A 17,886-nucleotide genomic window follows, 5' to 3' on the forward strand; every position below is an offset into this window, starting at 1 on the left:
ATGCTTTTCTATGTGAATGAAGGTACTGAGAATCATTGGCAGTAGCTGCATGCCCAAGGCCAAGAGTATGGGGATTGCATGTTCTCCTCTCATCCATGAGAGATCCGGCCAAGCAGGAACATTGCAAGCCACGTTCTATGCAAACTGCTCTTGCTTCCCTGAGTGCAGAAAGCAGCTTCTGCTTGAACACAAATCCATAAGTGACCTGATAATTCTTGGGATGCCCCAGGACTGAAAAATAACCTTCCCCTCCCCACCCACCTCCAACGGGCCCCACGAAGCCCCACTGAAACTAAAAGGTGCATTGACATTTCAAAACTGAGGTTGGGCTCCAGGGACTGTGATGAATTTGAAAGTGTGTGTGTGTGTGTGTTGTTTCTCTAATCAGACGTGGTTGCGAATATCCTAACAAAAGTGTCATGCGTCTGTGTGTGTGTGTGTGTGTGTGTGCGCGCACACACACACACACATGTCTGGCTGAATCCTACACCTCCTTCTCATTGGAGTGTGAATTACCTGGGCCTGGTAATATATGTCTTGGTTGATCATGGTTGCTAACATTGTTAGAGCTGCAGGAATGGTGTGTCCTCTTTTGTTTCTGTGTACCAGCTTCCACATGCCAGCCATAACCCTGAGTTAGTTACTAAAGTTGTTGTATGTGAATACCCACGCAGTGTTTCAGCATAAGAGTAATTCCAATTCCTCCCAGAAGCATTGGGGCAAATCAACACTTTCGTGAGCCACAAATGAGGCATTGTTGGCATTTCCACAACACAGCAGAGTAAGGCTGTGTACAGACCATAACTGAAGCGTATGAGAACACTGTCCGAGCCAGTGGCACCTATATTCATGTCTCTCTGCTCCCCAATTATGCTCAAAAGGTTTGTAATTGGCAAAACTTGTTTGACCACAGAGGGGCAGTGTATGAATGTGTGTACCATGGGGAAGAGTGGTACACTCTTGTATGCTGATTTCAGGTCTTCGAGAAAAATATCTGTGCACTGCTTTCAGCACTTAAGGAGTCAGATAATGTGCCTTGAAGATGGAGATGAATTCATCTTGTACATGAGAACACAAACTCTTCCATGCTCCGACTTCCGGGGCTTGTTTAAACTGACCTTTCGACTCATTCACCAGGTTGAAGCAGCTATCTCAGTCTCCTCCGTGAGGAAGTGACTATGGGGGTGTACATTGAGAATCCTGTTTTCCAAGCGTAGAAACAGCCAGTGTCCTTAATCTGATGTGGACCATTGAGATAAAGAATTAGACAGGGCTGAGAGTTGCTCATGGCACCACAGTCCATTTGGCAATCATAAAGCACCTTGCGTATGTGGGCATCTTCCCAGACTGGCACCCCTCTACCTTGGCTGTAGTCGGCATCCCCACCTCCTGAGCTGCACCAGAGAGGGGAGAGATCTGGGGGAAATGGGTAGTGGGAGCCAAGAACACAGCGTTGCTTATGGTGAATAGAAAAGCCCTTCTCCGCAGACACAGTGTCAAAAGTAGCCAATGAAAACACATCGAGTCCAGAAATGCCAAATGTTCCCAATGCTGGGCAGTGTTCATGCTTTTTCCGTCTTCGGTAAAGAAAGAGTACCAGTGGAATTCGGGTCACTGAATATTAAGGCAACCATTTCCTGTTTTTGCTCATACCTCGTTAAATCGCAGCATCAGTTCAGTGTAATTTTTCACTTCTCTCAAAAGACCTTTCGAGTTGCATTTCCCAGAGGGAGAGGGGTATTTTAAATTTCAAACTTTTAATATTGCATTAGATCTTTTTGTATTTAATTTCATTACTTTTTTTTAAAAGAATAAACTCCGAAAGCCCTCTTAACCTTCATGAGACCAAATTTGTGTGTGGTTGAATTTTTAGCGATTGACCTGGCTGGAAGGGGTGCTGTAATCAAACCATCCTCTAAACTGAACGTGTTTAAAAAAAAAAAAAGAAAAAAAAAAAAGCTTCAGAAATTGTGTTGTTCGTGCCCCTCTTTGTTCCTAAACATTAGAATGTTCACACATATTCCCAAACATTTTGTTTGTCTTCATACTGCTTTCATTATTATTTTTCATACTGCTTTTAAGTGCCCATAAATGCCAAAGAAGCTAGATGAGATGGCTGTATCATTTGTTGTCACTGTCAGCATGTGTATATATGTGTTTATTTGCATCCCACTCATTTTCAACATAAATTTATGTTCCCCTGGGAGCTTTAAACAAAAGGCAGGGAGGAAACCGGTAAGTACAATAAAACTAGCATACTGTTATAATAATCCAGCCAAATGGACAGTGGAAAAAAAAACTGCCTAAATTAAAAATGGTAGCATTAGAAGTTGTTAAAAGTCTGTGAAAATAGAAATGTGCTTGCTTGTGCCTAAATCAGGATTTGCCAGCCTAGCTACCATGAAGGCTTCCAGCAGTGCCTGATCTTTCTTTCTTTTTTTAAGTAATTCTCTTGCCCTCCTAGCAAGAAAATTGTGGGGCAAAATGTGCAGGTATCTTCTAAGCCAGGGTTTCCCAGACTTGAGTCTCCAGCTGTTTTTTTTGGACTACAGCTCCCATCATCCCTAGCTAGCAGGACCAGTGGTCAGAGATGATGGGAATTGTAGTCCAAAAACAGCTGGAGACCCAAGTTTGGGAAACCCTGTTATAAGCAATTTCTCTGAAATGAGAGTAGTGTTTTTCCTGGTATACTGAGGAATGCTCCCTGTTAGCAGACAGCATCGTCAGTATTCATTGTTACGTTTATATCCCACTTTTCCTTCAAGGAGCTCAAGGTGCCATACATGTTTCTCTCCATTTTTGTCCTCACAACAACCCTGTTGAGCTGAGAGACTTGGAATGATCCATATTCACCTAGTGAATTTCGTGACAAGAGTGGGGATTTGCATCATGGGTCCTAGTCCAGCTCTCTAACCACTTCTGATCTCCATAATCGGGACTAGCTGAGCACAGCGGACTACCTGTAGTAAGCATAATGTGCTTGTCACTCTGATTTGGTTTTACTCCATGTTCCCCATGGACCCTCGTACCTACGGGACCGCCTCTCCTGGTATGTCCCACAGAGGAACTTACAATCTTCAAACAAAAACATCTTGGAGGTCCCCGGCCACAGAGAGGTTAGGCTGGCCTCAACCAGAGCCAGGGCTTTTTCGGCTGTGGCTCTGATCTGGTGGAACGCTCTGTCACAAGAGACTAGGGCCCTGCGGGTCTTGACATCTTTCCACAGGGCCTGCAAGACAGAGCTGTTCCACCAAGCCTTTGGCCAGGGCACAGCCTGACTCCCTCCTTTGGCAATCTTCACAGAACTCTAGCCCAATGGTTGCCATCAATTTGATTTGAATTAATTTTATAATGAAATGATTTTAGAGTGTTGTATTATTTTATTGTTAGCCGCCCTGAGCCCAGCTTCGGCTGGGGAGGGCGGGATATAAATAAAAATGTATTATTATTATTATTAGCCATTTTGCCACGCCCAATCCATTGCAACTATTCTGTTTCTGGTGCCCCCAGTATTCAAACCAGTCCAAAAAGGTTGACAACCCCTGGCCTAAATGATCAAACCAGTTGCTGGTGCTGTGTGGTCATTCTTTCTCATGTAACTTTTGTCTTTTGCCCACCCAACAGAGGAGCACTGATTCATGGGCTTGATGGAATGTGCTTCGTGCCCCAGGGTAGTTGAATCTGGCTTTGGCTCTAGAGGCTGATCAGTGCTCCCAAACTATGAACTCTGATCCCTCAGAGGATGTGCATTGGCATCTAGAACAGGTTGGACGCCATTGCACTCCGGCCCACCTTATGGCAATACCTTCATCTTGTCAAGATACAGCTTCCTTTTAGTGGTCCTCATCCAGTCAGCTCAACACTCTGTTGCCTCGCTTGAACGAAAAAGAGAAATGGACATGCCCTCCCAACATTTTCCCGATGGAAATAGGGATGCCCTACTCCATAATAATAAAGGGATGCAGGTGGTGCTGTGGATTAAACCACAGAGCCTAGGACTTGCTGATCAGAAGGTCGGCGGTTCGAATCCCCGCGTCGGGGTGAGCTCCCGTTGCTCAGTGCCTGCTCCTGCCAACCTAGCAGTTCGAAAGCACATCTAAGTGCAAGTAGATAAATAGGTACCACTCCGGTGAGAAGGTAAACGGCGTTTCCGTGCACTGCTCTGGTTCGCCAGAAGCGGCTTAGTCGTGCTGGCCACATGACCCGGAAGCTGTATGCCGGCTCCCTCGGCCAATAAAGCGAGATGAGCGCCGCAACCCCAGAGTCGGCCACAACTGGACCTAATGGTCAGGGGTCCCTTTCCCTTTCCCTTTATTCAATAATAATTTTACTATTTATACCCCGTCCATCTGACTGGGTTCTCCGAGCCACCATGGGCAGCTTCCAACATATATAAAAACGTAATTAAACATTTAAAAACTTTCCTATACAGGGCTGCCTTCAGATGGCTTGTGGGTTGGATAACTCCACACCCTCCATCATTTCTACGATGAAAATAGGGACATGCTAAGGAAAAGTGGGAAATTCCTGGGTGAAATCAGAAACCGGGATGGCTCCTGTAAATCTGAGACTGTTCCAGAAAAAATAGGGACACTTGCTGCGTTTGAATGGAGGTGGCTATCACCAGTTTATTGATGGCATCTCACTCCAAATCTGCAGTTCCATGAAGGTAGTTCTAGACTGCATAGGAGGCAAGGTAGACCCTCGTGAGACCACATAGTGTTAAAACTACGGGACGGAGGAGGAGGCGTCTTCTGGCACCACCTGAAAATGGCCATTCAGGCAGGAGCAGAACCATGGCAACACAAATGTCCGAAATCCCCACCTTGGGCTGTGTATCTGATGGATACTGAAAGCCACCAAGAGGTCGAGAATTAGCAGAGTTGCACCCTCTTTAATAATAATAAATAAATTTTATTTATATCCCGCCCTCCCCAGCCGAAGCTGGGCTCAGGGCGGCTAACAACAATCAAAATAATCCAACGATTCTAAAAACATTTCATTATAAAATTAATTAAATTAATTAATTACTGTCTTCCTGTCATTGAAGGCTAGGCCAAGGCAGTCTTGGGATCAGACCCAGGCCTGTAGCCAGGTTGAAATGGATCCATATGCTCAGTCGTCCCAGAGGTACTGCAATGTTGCCTTCAAGCATGATGCCTCTAAAGGGAATATTATCGCCTGGCCAATAATACAATCCTTGGCGTCCAGGAAGGCTTTCTTTAGCAGCAGTATTATTGTTAAATTTGTTTACGTCCTTGTACACTGCCTCTTTTGATTAAAACAAGGGAGTTTTAATCTAATGAGACCTGTGGATATATGGCGGTATACAAATTTAATAAATAATATAATGCAGCCACTGTAGTGCACCCACTGGCTTTTAACTAAAGAAAAATCTGAATTTATCAGTTCCTCAGCTTTCAAATACAACTTCAAAAATAAATGAAAGTCTTGCTTCAGCTTCAGCTTCTGAGCAAAGGGGAGATCCCAGTGTCAGACTAGGACCAGGGTTTCAAATCCCTACCTCACAGGGTTGTTGTGAGCATTCAATGAGGAGGTGGAGAACCACCTTGAGCTCCTCGGACGAAAAAGGTGGGTTTATAATTTAAGTCGATCCATCACAAACTATTAGGCTCCACTGAAAGTCACAATGCAGTGTGCTAGTTCTTGAGTTTCGCAGAGACCTCAGGCTGGATGTTAAACAGAAATGGTGGTGCAAAGATATTGCTGCTAAAGGGATGTTTGCAATCCTGACAGCTTTAAGATGGTGGTTCGGAGAGAACCTAAAGTAGTTCATTGCCAGGAAAAACGTTTTTCTGCTTGCATGGAGGCATGCTATGACAATGAAGCAAGCCACCCCTCTCCCCTTGGAAAGGTGAAAGCCAGCGGTCATTCAGAGCTCCCTCTCTAGCACAAGTCAGAACTCGATCGTCCTGCCTAGAGCAGTATCTTAAAATTGAATGAAAAGCCCATGAATCTAGGAAGTGTATATTTCGGTTAAGAGACGAAGAAACGCTACCGATTTGAATGCCCTCAAACTGCTGGCGAAAGGTTTCTCAGAATTTGGGCCACTCACCTGTTGCCTGCTTTACAGGGTTTTTGAGAAGGAATAGAATTGTTCCCCCTAAAATTGGTTCTCTTCCCACCCCCACCCCCATTAGAAAATAACAGGGCAGCTTCTTCTCATATTTATCACAGCCGAATTATAGCCCCCAGGATGTTGTCATGGCAACCTTCTGAAGGCAGCAGGGGGAGTTCAGGAGATGGGGTCAGAAACATGGGTTGGCAAAAGGGAGGGGAGGTTTGTTGGCAGCGCGGCGAAAAAATGACTGCAGGAGGAGAAAATGAAGAGGGCCAAAGTAGATTCAGCAATTGCGCTGTGGCTGGGTTGTGTAAGTGAGCTTTACCCCCTTCTAAGGCTATCTTTTAAAAACCAGCTTCATCCCACTGGGTTTTATTCAATGTAGCACGAAGCAAAACATTTCTTTCTCTGTGCACAGCAAAGCATTCTCCACCCGCTAAATCTGTTCTGGGGGTTCCTCATTGCTCTGGAGAAGATTTGGGGATGGCACAGGGTTGAAAGCTGCTGAGAAATCAAGCAACAGCAGCAGGGTTGCATTCCCCATGGCACTCTCATGAAGAAGACCATTCAGGGCAACAAATGCCAATTCTGTCCCAAAATGGCCCAAAATCAGACTAAAATGGGCCAGCTTGGTCAGTTTCTTCCAAGAGCACCTGCAGCTAGACTGCCACTACCCTCTCTAGACCCCAAAACAGGTTTTGTAGTTGTGAATCCATCTGCCTCCATTTCCATTTTTTAATGTCCATCTGCTTTCATGGAAGTCTTAGCACAATGCAGACCCTCCATGTGGCCCTATTTTTCAGGGATAGTTCTAGATTTACAGAAGCCATCCTAGTTTCTGATTTGATCTCAGAATGTCTCCCTTTTCCTTAAGGTATGCCTATTTTCATCAGAGAAATGTTGGAGGGTAGGATAGGACACCCCTATTTTCATCAGAGGGTATGGTGTTATGTGACCCCTGAGCCAAGGAGGTAAGTAACTATACAACCTTTAGAAGACATCTGACGAGAGCCCTGTACAGGGAAGTTTTCAAATATTTAATGATTTATTTTGTTTGTTATATGTAATGGAACATGCCCAGACTGGATGGGGCAACCCAGTGAGATGGGCGGAGTATAAATATATTATTTTGATTATTATTTATTAGAATGTCCCTTTTTTAACCAGAGAAATGTTGGAGGGTATAACAATGGAGCACAGCTTTGACTGGATTGTGCTGAGTGTGTGTCGGTGTGTGTTTTCATACCTAAAAAGTAATCCCAGGAGCACCAAATGCTCTGTTATTATCATTATCCTGTGGTCACCACTCCAAGAACATAATTGAGCCACAAACAGATTTTGGTGGGTATCCAAGTGCCACTGAAATGGTTGTAGAGCATCATCTGCTGGGTATAATGGAGAAGACATTCATACCTGCTAACCACCATTCTTCCTTTGCCTCTTGAGGGTGCTTTTTAAAACATTGTGTTCATAGCTACAAGAGTCTCCCTTCTGTTCTGCTCACATTAACTACCTCTAATCAGTGGAGATTAAAGAATAGCAAGACCTCCTGTGGCAGGAGACAAAAGAGGGAATCTGTTGTGGTCAGGTTACTAACACAGAGAAGCCAATATAGAAAAGCAAATTACATCTTGAATGAATGCTTTGTGCAGCAGGTGGAGAACAGCTTTCAACAAGGGGTCCTATGGGAAGCGGAAATTCTTGGTATGAAAACTGAGAGTATACAAGAACGTCCCTGTTTTCATCTATGAAATGTTGGAGCATACAGAGCTTACTCTGGCGATATTATTATTTTTCCCCCAGCATGAATGTCTAGACCTCAGTAAAAGCAGTATTTTTATTTTTTTAAAGAACACGAAGCAAGCATTCCATCCCAGTTCCTGACAATATGTTCTTTTCAACTCTTATCAGCATAAGCACATCCACTGTGAGATTAAATACTACCTAACAACCAGAATGCTACTAACATGAGTTTGACCAAACTGTGGGAAGCAGCGGAGTGCCTGGCGTGCTCTGGTCCGTGGGGTCACGAAGAGTCGGACACAGCTAAAGGATTAAACAACAACAACAAACAACAACCAGAACAACGCTTGCTGGTGGCACCTTTGCAACCAGGGAGCCAGTATGGCGTAATGGTTAAGGTGTGGGACTAGGACCTGGGAGACCAGAGTTCGAATCCCCTCAGCCATGAAGCTCACTTGGTGACCTTGGGCTAGTCACAATCTCTTAGCCTTCACAATCTCTTCACTCCAGAATTCCAGAAAGACATCTACTTCTGCTTCATTGACTATGCAAAAGCCTTTGACTGTCAACCGCAGCAAACTATGGCAAGTTCTTAAAGAAATGGGGGTGCCTGATCACCTTATCTGTCTCCTGAGAAATCTCTATGTGGGAAATCTTTTCATGAGGGTGAAAGAGGAGAGCGCAAAATATGGTCTGAAGCTCAACATCAAAAAATTGAAGATCATGGCCAATGGTCCCATCACCTCCTGGCAAATAGAAGGGGAAGAAATAGAGGCAGTGAGAGATTTTACTTTCTTGGGCTCCATAATCACTGCAGATGGTGACAGCAGTCACGAAATTAAAAGACGCCTGCTTCTTAGGAGAAAAGCAATGACAAACCTAGACAGCATCTTAAAAAGCAGAGACATCACCTTGCCAAGAAAGGTCTGTATAGTTAAAGCCATGGTTTTCCCAGTAGTGATGTATGGAAGTGAGAGCTGGACCATAAAGAAGGCTGATCACCGAAGAATTGATGCTTTTGAATGATGGTGCTGGAAGAGACTTTTGAGAGTCCCATGGACTGCAAGAAGATCAAACCTATCCATTCTGAAGGAAATCAGCCCTGAGTGCTAACTGGAAGGACAGATCCTGAAGCTGAGGCTCCAATACTTTGGCCACCTCATGAGAAGAGAAGACTCCCTGGAAAAGACCCTGATGTTGGGAAAGATGGAGGGCACAAGGAGAAGGGGATGACAGAGGATGAGATGGTTGGACAGTGTTCTCGAAGCTACCAGCATGAGTTTGACCAAACTGCAGGAGGCAGTGGAAGACAGGAATGCCTGGCGTGCTCTGGTCCATGGGGTCACGAAGAGTCAGACACGACTAAACGACTAAACAACAACAACAAAACAACAATCTTTCACTCTATTTAGCTCATTGAAATACACATACACACAATGCCTGTGGCAGCAACTGCCTTCTGAAGGTTCCTCAGGCTGAAGGTTTGGCAGCCCTGGTGTCAAACAGTGTCTCCTTCTCCCCTCACAGTTCCTCCTCTGGAAACAGCTCCCTTCTGAAGTCTGCTAGGGCTGTAGGATGGGGCAAGGCAGGTGAGGAAAGCCATTACCTATCTGCTGAGCAACAGTGACTCTCTCCCCTCACAGTTCTTCCTCTGGAAACAGCTCAGAACCTCACTGTTTTACCAAAGATTTCACATGCACAGTGCAAACACACACACATGCCCAGAACACGCATTACAGATTAAATGCGAAGCTCAAATCTTTTTGAATTTTGCATATTAGAGCTTTATAGGGGTGTTGAATAACACCATAGCCATGAATCATGAAAGAGAAGAATTTGGTTGCTCCCGCTATCTCTCTGCCTCCATTTTATGTCTAGCTGATCCTTTGTCTTCAACATTATCCTGATGATAGCTCCTTGTACTGAAACCGAACCAAAGGCTGATCCGGCCCAGAATGCTCTTTTCTCAAAGTCAGCAGCTCTTTTAAGTTCTCAGCCAGCAATCCCTGCAAGCCTGTGGCTGGTGAGAGATCTGTGCATGCAATGGCATCCTGGATCATTCTAGAAAACATATAACTTATGTTTTGCTTTTCTTGGACAGTTTTGTCCGCACCGCCTGCTACTTAGGAAAAGAATGGGGTGATGACACATTCTTCTGCTGCCTATTCCTTTCACAAAGAACCCGGTTTGAGAGGTGGAGGCTGCCTCGCATTGCCCCGGCAACCCTACAAAGCTAAGTGGAGGGTCTGATTGTTCTGCCTGAGCAGAGTTGTGTTGGTATTTCAAAGTCTCCCTCTCGCCCCAAGCGCAGCTGCCAACACACACACACCACCCAGCAAAACACATCTACCTTCTGTTGCCCTCATTTCCATCTCAATAGCTTCCTCTCCTCTGGCCCAGTCTCTATTCAACCTCTCCATGCTTCTTATTCCCCCACCCTGTCCCAAAAGGAGCAGCTGGCCGGCCTGAAATGAAATCCCCTTTTAAAATTCCCTCCCGGCTCTCTTCTGGGCAGTTCATTGGAGTGCAGGCCGGCCTCCTAGAGACCATCACACTCCTAACCTCGGAAAGACAAATAGGATTCTGTAGCTGTTCATTGGCTGCCTCTGTTGAGGGCAAAGAGGAGCGAGTAAATAGGATTTGCAGACAATGTGACAGCTGTGCTGGGGATGTCCTATAAATTAAAGGGAGGGCAGAAGGAGGGAAATTTGAAAATATTCTCAGAGAGACAAGATGAGCCTGGAGGCGGCAGATAGCAAAGCTTCATGGACGACGACAGGGCCACCCAGGGAATGCAGCTGGAAGAAACCACACCTGGAACAGCCAAAACGTCTGGTCTACAAAAAGGTACATGCAAAAGGAAAGAGAGTGAGAGAGAAGCTGTGTTGGCAAAGGTCTGGAGGTGGGTTAAGTATGGGCTGACGTGGTTGTAAGGAAGGCAGAGACGGAGGGAGACAGAACTGACCAACAGGTGCAGTTCTGCAGGATATTCACTGCAATCCCCATTGAAATGAAAAGTTGAGAAAGAGCGAGGCTGTGATCTTGTGCATCTCCCATTTACTTCGTTGGGGATTGCTTGGGGGAACTTCCCACCCAACTGCGTACCCATGTTAATTAGTGAGAGGGGATTTGGGATGTGATATACAATGAAATGAAAAGAAATTTCAAATATACATTCCCAAAGAAATGAGAGGCTTTTTTATTCGGGATAATAGGAGATGAATTGAGAAAAGAAGACTGCAAATTATTCTTGTATGCCACGACTGCCGCAAGGATTCTTGTGGCCCAAACGTGGAAATCCCGAGTTACCAACCCTAATGGAGTGGCAGACAAAATTATTCGAGTATACTGAATTGGCAAAAATGAGTTATAAAATTTGAGACCAAAAAGTGACAAAGTTTGAAGAGGAGTGGAGTAAATTTGTTGTGTATATACAAAATAACTGTAGAAGTTTAAAAACTGTAGCAGGGCTAACATAAATCTTGTGATGTATATAGAATGTAATTAAGAATCTGCAGGAATGGATGTAAATTGGGAAAACCAAAGCAGGGAAGGAGGGAAGTCCGGGTGCGAAATTGCGCAGGGTAAATAAAAAGATAAAAAAGGTTGAATGTTAAAGTTTAACTTTAATTTTGTTTTGTTTTTGAAAATCAATAAAAAAGTAATAAAAAATTAGTGAGAGGGGATATTATTTGGATTTTCTGATTCAGGCACTTCAGTGTTTTGGGCCAGCTTTGGTCAACTGCTCCCCCTGTTCCCCAGTTCTTCTCTTCCGCCTTTTGTCCTTGCCCAGCACGACAAACAGCTTCCTAGTCAATTCCTCTAGTGATGCAGGAATTCTTCATCTGCAGATCATCAAACCGCTAATGGAGAAGAAGCGAAGGAATCGAATTGCCCAGTCTCTCAACCAACTGAAGGCTCTCTTACTAGGTGGCACCAGCCCAGGTAACAAGGTAAGGAGCCACGTTTGGTGTCTCCCCATAACCCATAATAACACATCCCACTGGGGATGAGAGGGCATCCACCATCAAGCTTCTGTATATATCTAAGATGATAAGCTTCAACTTTTTACTTTATTATTATTTATTAAATTTGTATGCCGCTCTATACCCGCATGTCTCAGGGCTATTGCAACATAAAATTAGAAGATAAAAACACAAAATTCATAATAAAACAAACAACACAATAAACAAACAACACATTTAAAAAGGGCATCGGATGTCAATCAGCCAAAGGTCTGGCTAAAGAGGAACGTTTTTGCCTGGAGCCTAAAGGTGTATAATGAAGGTGCCTGGCAAACCTCCCTGGGGAGAGCATTTCACAAACAGGGAGCCACTGTGTTGCCACCCACAGGACCTCTCATGGAGGAGGCACACGTTGAAGGCAGAGACAGGCGTCGAAAGCGTCTCCACCCCCATCGTTCAGCCCCAACACTGAGGTCCAGCGCTGAGGGCCTTCTGGTGGTTCCCTCATTGCGAGAAGTGAGGTTACAGGGAACCAGACAGAGGGCCTTCTCGGTAGTGGCACCCGCCCTGTGGAACGCCCTCCCTTCAGATGTGAAGGAAATAAGCAGCTATCTTCTCTTTAAAAGACATCTGAAGGCAGCCCTGTTCAGGGAAGTTTTTAATATTTAATGCTGTACTGTTTTTAACTCTTGATTGGGAGCTGCCCAGAGTGGCTGGGGAAACTCAGCCAGATGGGCGAGGTATAAATAAATTATTATTATTATTATTATTATTATTATTATTATTATTATTATTAGGGCCTCAGAAGGCGATCTCAGGGTCTGGATAGGTTCATATGGGGAGAGGCAGTCCTTGAAGTATTGCAGTCCTGAGCTGTTTAAGGCTTTATAGGTCAAAACCAGTACAGTGGTACCTTGGTTCTCAAATTTAATCTTTTCCGGAAGTCCGTTCCAAAACCAAAGCGTTCCAAAACCAAGGCGTGCTTCCCCATACAAAGTAATGCAAAGTAGATTAATCCATTCCAGACTTTTAAAAACAACCCCTAAAATAGCAATTTAACATGAATTTTACTAACGAGGCCATTGATCCATAAAATGAAAGCAATAATCAATGTGTTGTACTATAAAACTAGCCAGTATTGTAGATGATAAAAATTTAAAGTAATTGTTTTTCTTACCTGCACTGTCATTGTTTGGATGGAGGCTTTTATCCATTTCTGCAGTCACACAATCAATCAGCAGCTGAACTGGGTTCCACACAGTCCCAAAAACAAATTAACCGAAAAAGCCTCAAAAAACAAAAACGCAAAATAAATAGCAAAAACAAAAGTGCCAAACTTAATCTGTCAAACGGACTTCTGGAATGTTTGAAAACCAAGGTGCAGCTGCTGATTGGTGCAGGCGCCCCATAAACAATAGCCGACAGCCACATCGGACTTTCGGCTTCCGAAAAACGTTTGGAAACCAGAAGACTTACTTCTGGGTTTTCGGTGTTTGGGAACCAAGGTGTTTGAGAACCAAGGCATTTGAGAACCAAGGAACCACTGTACTTTAAATTGGGCCCAGAAACTAATCGGTAGCCAATGCAGTCAGACCAGGATCGGTGTAATATGCTCCGGTGAGCAACCTGGCCGCTGAATTCCGCTGAGTTTCCGAACTGTCTTCAGTGGCAGAATAAACTTGTTTCTTCATATTCTCTCCCTCTTTCTCTCAGGATCCCTGAGAAGTATAGTTCTGTAAGCCGAGCTTAAGGATGTAAGGGAGAATTCTTAGCACTTTCATCAAACTGCAAAGTATTCTTTTAGGGAAGCCAGGAGAGTTAAATTGGTACGGCACTGAAAGAGGTTTGTGGTGTAGATATAGGTTCCTCCTATTCCTTCCTGCCAGGCAGCACCTACACAAAAGGATCTTAATTTTTTTTTTTTGTATTCTGAAGACAACCAATCCCACTGGGTAACATGCTGGATATCAGTGCAGCGAAATGCAAAACCCAAAGGCTCAAAATTTGAAGCTTGGACTGTAGGACACTCTCTCCCAGCATTCAAATGACAGTTTGGGAGAAAAGTTCCAGTAACAGAAAATGCAATATGAGTTGCAGGAAGATAGTCTCATTTCATTCCCTTTTGAGACACCACACTAGAAAACTTACCATATTTTTTGCTCTATAAAACTCACTTTTTCCCTCCTAAAAAGTAAGGGGAAATGTGTGTGCGTCTTATGGAGCGAATGCAGGCTGCGCAGCTATCCCAGAAGCCAGAACAGCAAGAGGGATTGCTGCTTTCACTGCACAGCGATCCCTCTTGCTATTCTGGCTTCTGAGATTCAGAATATTTTTTTTCTTGTTTTCCTCCTCCAAAAACTAGGTGCGTCTTGTGGTCTGGTGCGTCTTATAGAGCGAAAAATACGGTGCATTGAACTACCTTCAAAAAACCTTCAGAGCTGTAGTTTCATGGGCTGTGCTGAGAATGTTTTAAATCAGATATCCCTGCCTTCTTATTAGGAATTCCCATTCCCATGGTGCTTCTGTAGGGGACTGTGAAATTTAAAGTGATTTCAATCTGTGATGCAGATGTCCCTCCAAGTTCATTGAATAATATTTTCTTCGAATTACCAGCTCTCTTTGTTCAATTGAGAGTAGTTCCTGTCCATGCCAAATCCTCTTCTTTCTCCTCTTGCAATGCCAGCTTCTGCCTGGTTCCAAGCCAGTCACCAGTTATCCTCTTTTTTTCCCCTCCCGAAAGCCTCTTCCTAATTCTCGCATGGACAAGGCAGCTCTTCTAGAAATGACTGTGCAGCGGATTCAAACATTGCAGCTAGCAGGTGAGTTGTGGGTGGGAATGGCTTATTGCAATGTGCCATAGTGAAGATGGATAACATGGAGCGAGTTGGGTGTGATGGTTAGGGTGGAGACTAGGAGTGGATCTACACATAGGAAAAAAACGCTATAAATAAGTCAGAAATTAAATCGTGATAACAAAAGGGGAAAAAAATATTTTGCTCCCTAGCGCCATCTGGTGTTGCATGTTTGTAACACATTCAAAACACTTTTTTTGACTAATGTAGCTGAGTCACAGTGTTCAAATCTCCGCTCAGATATGCAGCTCACTGGGTGACCTTGGGCCATTCACCATCTCTCAGCCTAACCTGCCTCATAGGATTGAGGGAGAGTCACGAATGCCACTTTGAGTTCATTGGAAGAAAGGTGGAATAGAAATGCCATAATTATAATTATAACAATAATAACAAATGAAGTGCCTCAGAGAGTCGCTTAAGTCACTTGCACAGAATGGATTGAGTTCACTAGGCACATATTACAAGATTTTATCTGGATTGCAGGTGGGCCTGCGAGGAAGTAAATGGAGCAGGATTCAGCTCCTAGATCATTACAGCCTATAATCACAATTGTGTGAATTTCGCATAAAAGAATTAAAAGTCTGCAGCCAAGCAAGCTGAATTCTGCAGTCTGTATAAATGATGTGAACGGGCAAATCTGCATAATTTCTCTCATTCGGCTCTGTTAAGCTATGCAAGGCTAATTGAAATCTTCAGTCATCCTCTCTGGTTTCTGATACTTCGCTGGCATTGCCCACATACTTTCATTCAGACTTTCATCTGTAAGAGTTAAGGTCAAGAAGTTGCTGCACACCATGACCCAAGGGTGTGTACCCAAAGGCAAGATCAAAAGCGACTGGACAGTGGAGCCTGAACCTTTCAGAGAAGAGGAAGACAGTATAGATTTACAACAGTGGTTTGCGGGAGGTCATAGCTCAGAGGCAGAAGAGGGGAGAAGCTGGGAAATAATGGGAGAAGAGGAGGAGAAGGCAGAGCCAAAGCAACTGGCTGACATGTTATTATCCCAGACCCTCCTTCTCCCAGAACCCGGTGAGCATTGAAAGTAGGAGAGCAAAGGGCTCAGAGGCAAATGACTCTAAGTGGCCACCATCAGGTGGGCAGTGCTGTTGACAACTGAGGAGAGAAGGGGGGTGGAGATTACTTGGAGTAACGCCATTACTCCAAGAGGTTGCATTTCTAAGCCGCTCTCTGTGAATGTTGAATAAAATACATTGGCAAGAACTCTCCTTCTCTGTCTATTCCTGGCAGCCTACCGTAGGGGGATCAGATTCCCTGTTGCCTGACAGAAGGGCTTTTTCTCCTTCACTTTTACTCTGTGAATCACTGACATATTCACCTCCCAACTGATTGCTGATTTAATGATCACTTTTGCCCCATCTCCATACCTTAGACAGGCTGTCTGCTGTTTTCATTGTTTAAGGTGTCACTTGTATCCATTTAAAATTGAATTGGGGGTTAGGCAAAAACATGGAGGATAAGGCTGTCAACGACTAGTCACGATGGCTCTGTATGCTCTGTACCTCCTGAACCAGAGGCACCTGCCTCTGAATACCAGCTGCTGGGGGCCATGAGCAAGAGTGTGAAAACAGACCAGTGGTGTAGCATGGGTTGCCAGCACCTGGGGCTGTGTGGAGTAGGGTGGGTAGAAGGCAGGGAAACGGACGGAGTACGCAATGCACATCCAACTGCCTAACGCTATCCGCGTCACCCAGGAGGCCGCAGCCACAGAGATAAGAAAAGGCAAGATGTTCCATTGTCTGGAGAGGTCAATTCCTGGTTCGCATAGAGAATACGTTTTTAATGGAGCCTAGTGATGGAAGTGCTCAGCTGCGTTAAAGCAGCACTAGGTGTTGAAATTTTGCGCCCCGTAACAATTTTGCGCCTAGGGCAACCACCCTTGAGCCCCCCTGAAGAGAGAAGGGCTATGCGTCTGATCCAACAAGGCTCTTTTATGTTAGAAGAAATCACACAGCTTTCTCCTCATGACATGCAGATGCATACATTTGATGGATGCTTGACTTGCCTCTCTCCTTTCATCTCTCCTTTGTATGTTCTTTTTCTCTCCACAGTGGCAGAGGACAAGGGCTTTCATATAGGATACTCCTACTGTGCCTCTCTTGTCCAAGCCTTCCTCATTTCAGAGACACAGCGGTATCTGAATGCTTCCTCTGGGACTTCACTGGCAATTTCTCCACCAGCATCTAAGCTGGGAAAGGTCTCCAGCTGGAGTGAAAAGTGCCTGGCTTCCCCCGGCTTTAGACGTTTTGAAAGGTCTGTCCCTTCTGGGATCCTGAACAGAACAGGGTCCCAGGTATTCTGGAGACCCTGGTCTACTTGAACCTCTTGTAACCTATATATAAGGAAATGAGGGCAGAAAGATTCCTGTGTGTACTGGAGCCTCTAATTTATTTGGCTTTGGGGGAATACTTTCAGGAATTTTTGTGTGCCCTGTGAAGCTCCATGGAGGAAAGTATTTGTGTCCTTCTTGTTCTGTCCACTTTGTCTTATGATCCATTTCCTGCTGTGTACATAAGTTTTTCCCATGCTGCTTTCTGTGGTTCTACATCTCACTGTGATTGGTGTTGTTCACTTGTATTAAATATAAAAACTTGAAGAAACGGGAAATTATTTGTAAATAAATGCTTCAAAAATACAGAATGATGTAAGAATTTTCATTAACTATATTGTTTGGCCTTCTCCTGGGACGCAGGTGGCGCTGTGGGTTAAAGCCTCAGCGCCTAGGGCTTGCCGATCGAAAGGTCGGCGGTTCGAATCCCTGCGGCGGGGTGCGCTCCCGCTGCTCGGTCCCAGCGCCTGCCAACCTAGCAGTTCGAAAGCACCTCCGGGTGCAAGTAGATAAATAGGGACCGCTTACCAGCCGGAAGGTAAAACGGCGTTTCCGTGTGCGGCTCTGGCTCTGGTTCTGGCTCTGGCCAGAGCAGCGATGTCACGCTGGCCACGTGACCCGGAAGTGTCTCCGGACAGCGCTGGCCCCTGGCCTCTTAAGTGAGATGGGCGCACAACCCCAGAGTCTGTCAAGACTGGCCCGTACGGGCAGGGGTACCTTTACCTTTTACCTTGGCCTTCTCCTAAGAGGGTCAAATGTGCTCTAAATAACTGAAACTGTAAGAATGTCATCTTTTTTGGAGGAGCCTTGTGGTGTGGCATTGATATGGAAGAACACCAGTGCCTTACCAATCGTCTGCACTTCATTCGCAACTGGAATACAGTGTTTTGCTTTCCA

At 44.8% G+C, this 17,886-nt stretch overlaps 1 protein-coding gene and 1 long non-coding RNA gene across 2 annotated transcripts in view; one reads left to right on the forward strand and one right to left on the reverse strand.

The window, feature by feature from the left end:
* Nucleotides 1–17,886, reverse strand: part of LOC307206918 — a 249,753-nt gene that overhangs the window by 199,797 nt on the left and 32,070 nt on the right. The gene's annotated exons all lie outside the window — the stretch shown is intronic.
* On the forward strand, nucleotides 9,322–17,283 carry LOC307206892 (transcription factor HES-5-like). The gene is made up of 4 exons (XM_079960367.1): nucleotides 9,322–10,672; nucleotides 11,677–11,778; nucleotides 14,531–14,609; nucleotides 16,712–17,283. The coding sequence occupies exons 1-4, from the start codon at nucleotides 10,559–10,561 to the stop codon at nucleotides 16,978–16,980; spliced, it is 564 nt and encodes a 187-aa protein (XP_079816493.1). The 5' UTR covers nucleotides 9,322–10,558; the 3' UTR covers nucleotides 16,981–17,283.

The sequence above is a fragment of the Podarcis cretensis genome (assembly GCF_951804945.1).
Source record: "Podarcis cretensis genome assembly, chromosome: 17".
Lineage (NCBI taxonomy): Eukaryota > Metazoa > Chordata > Lepidosauria > Squamata > Lacertidae > Podarcis > Podarcis cretensis.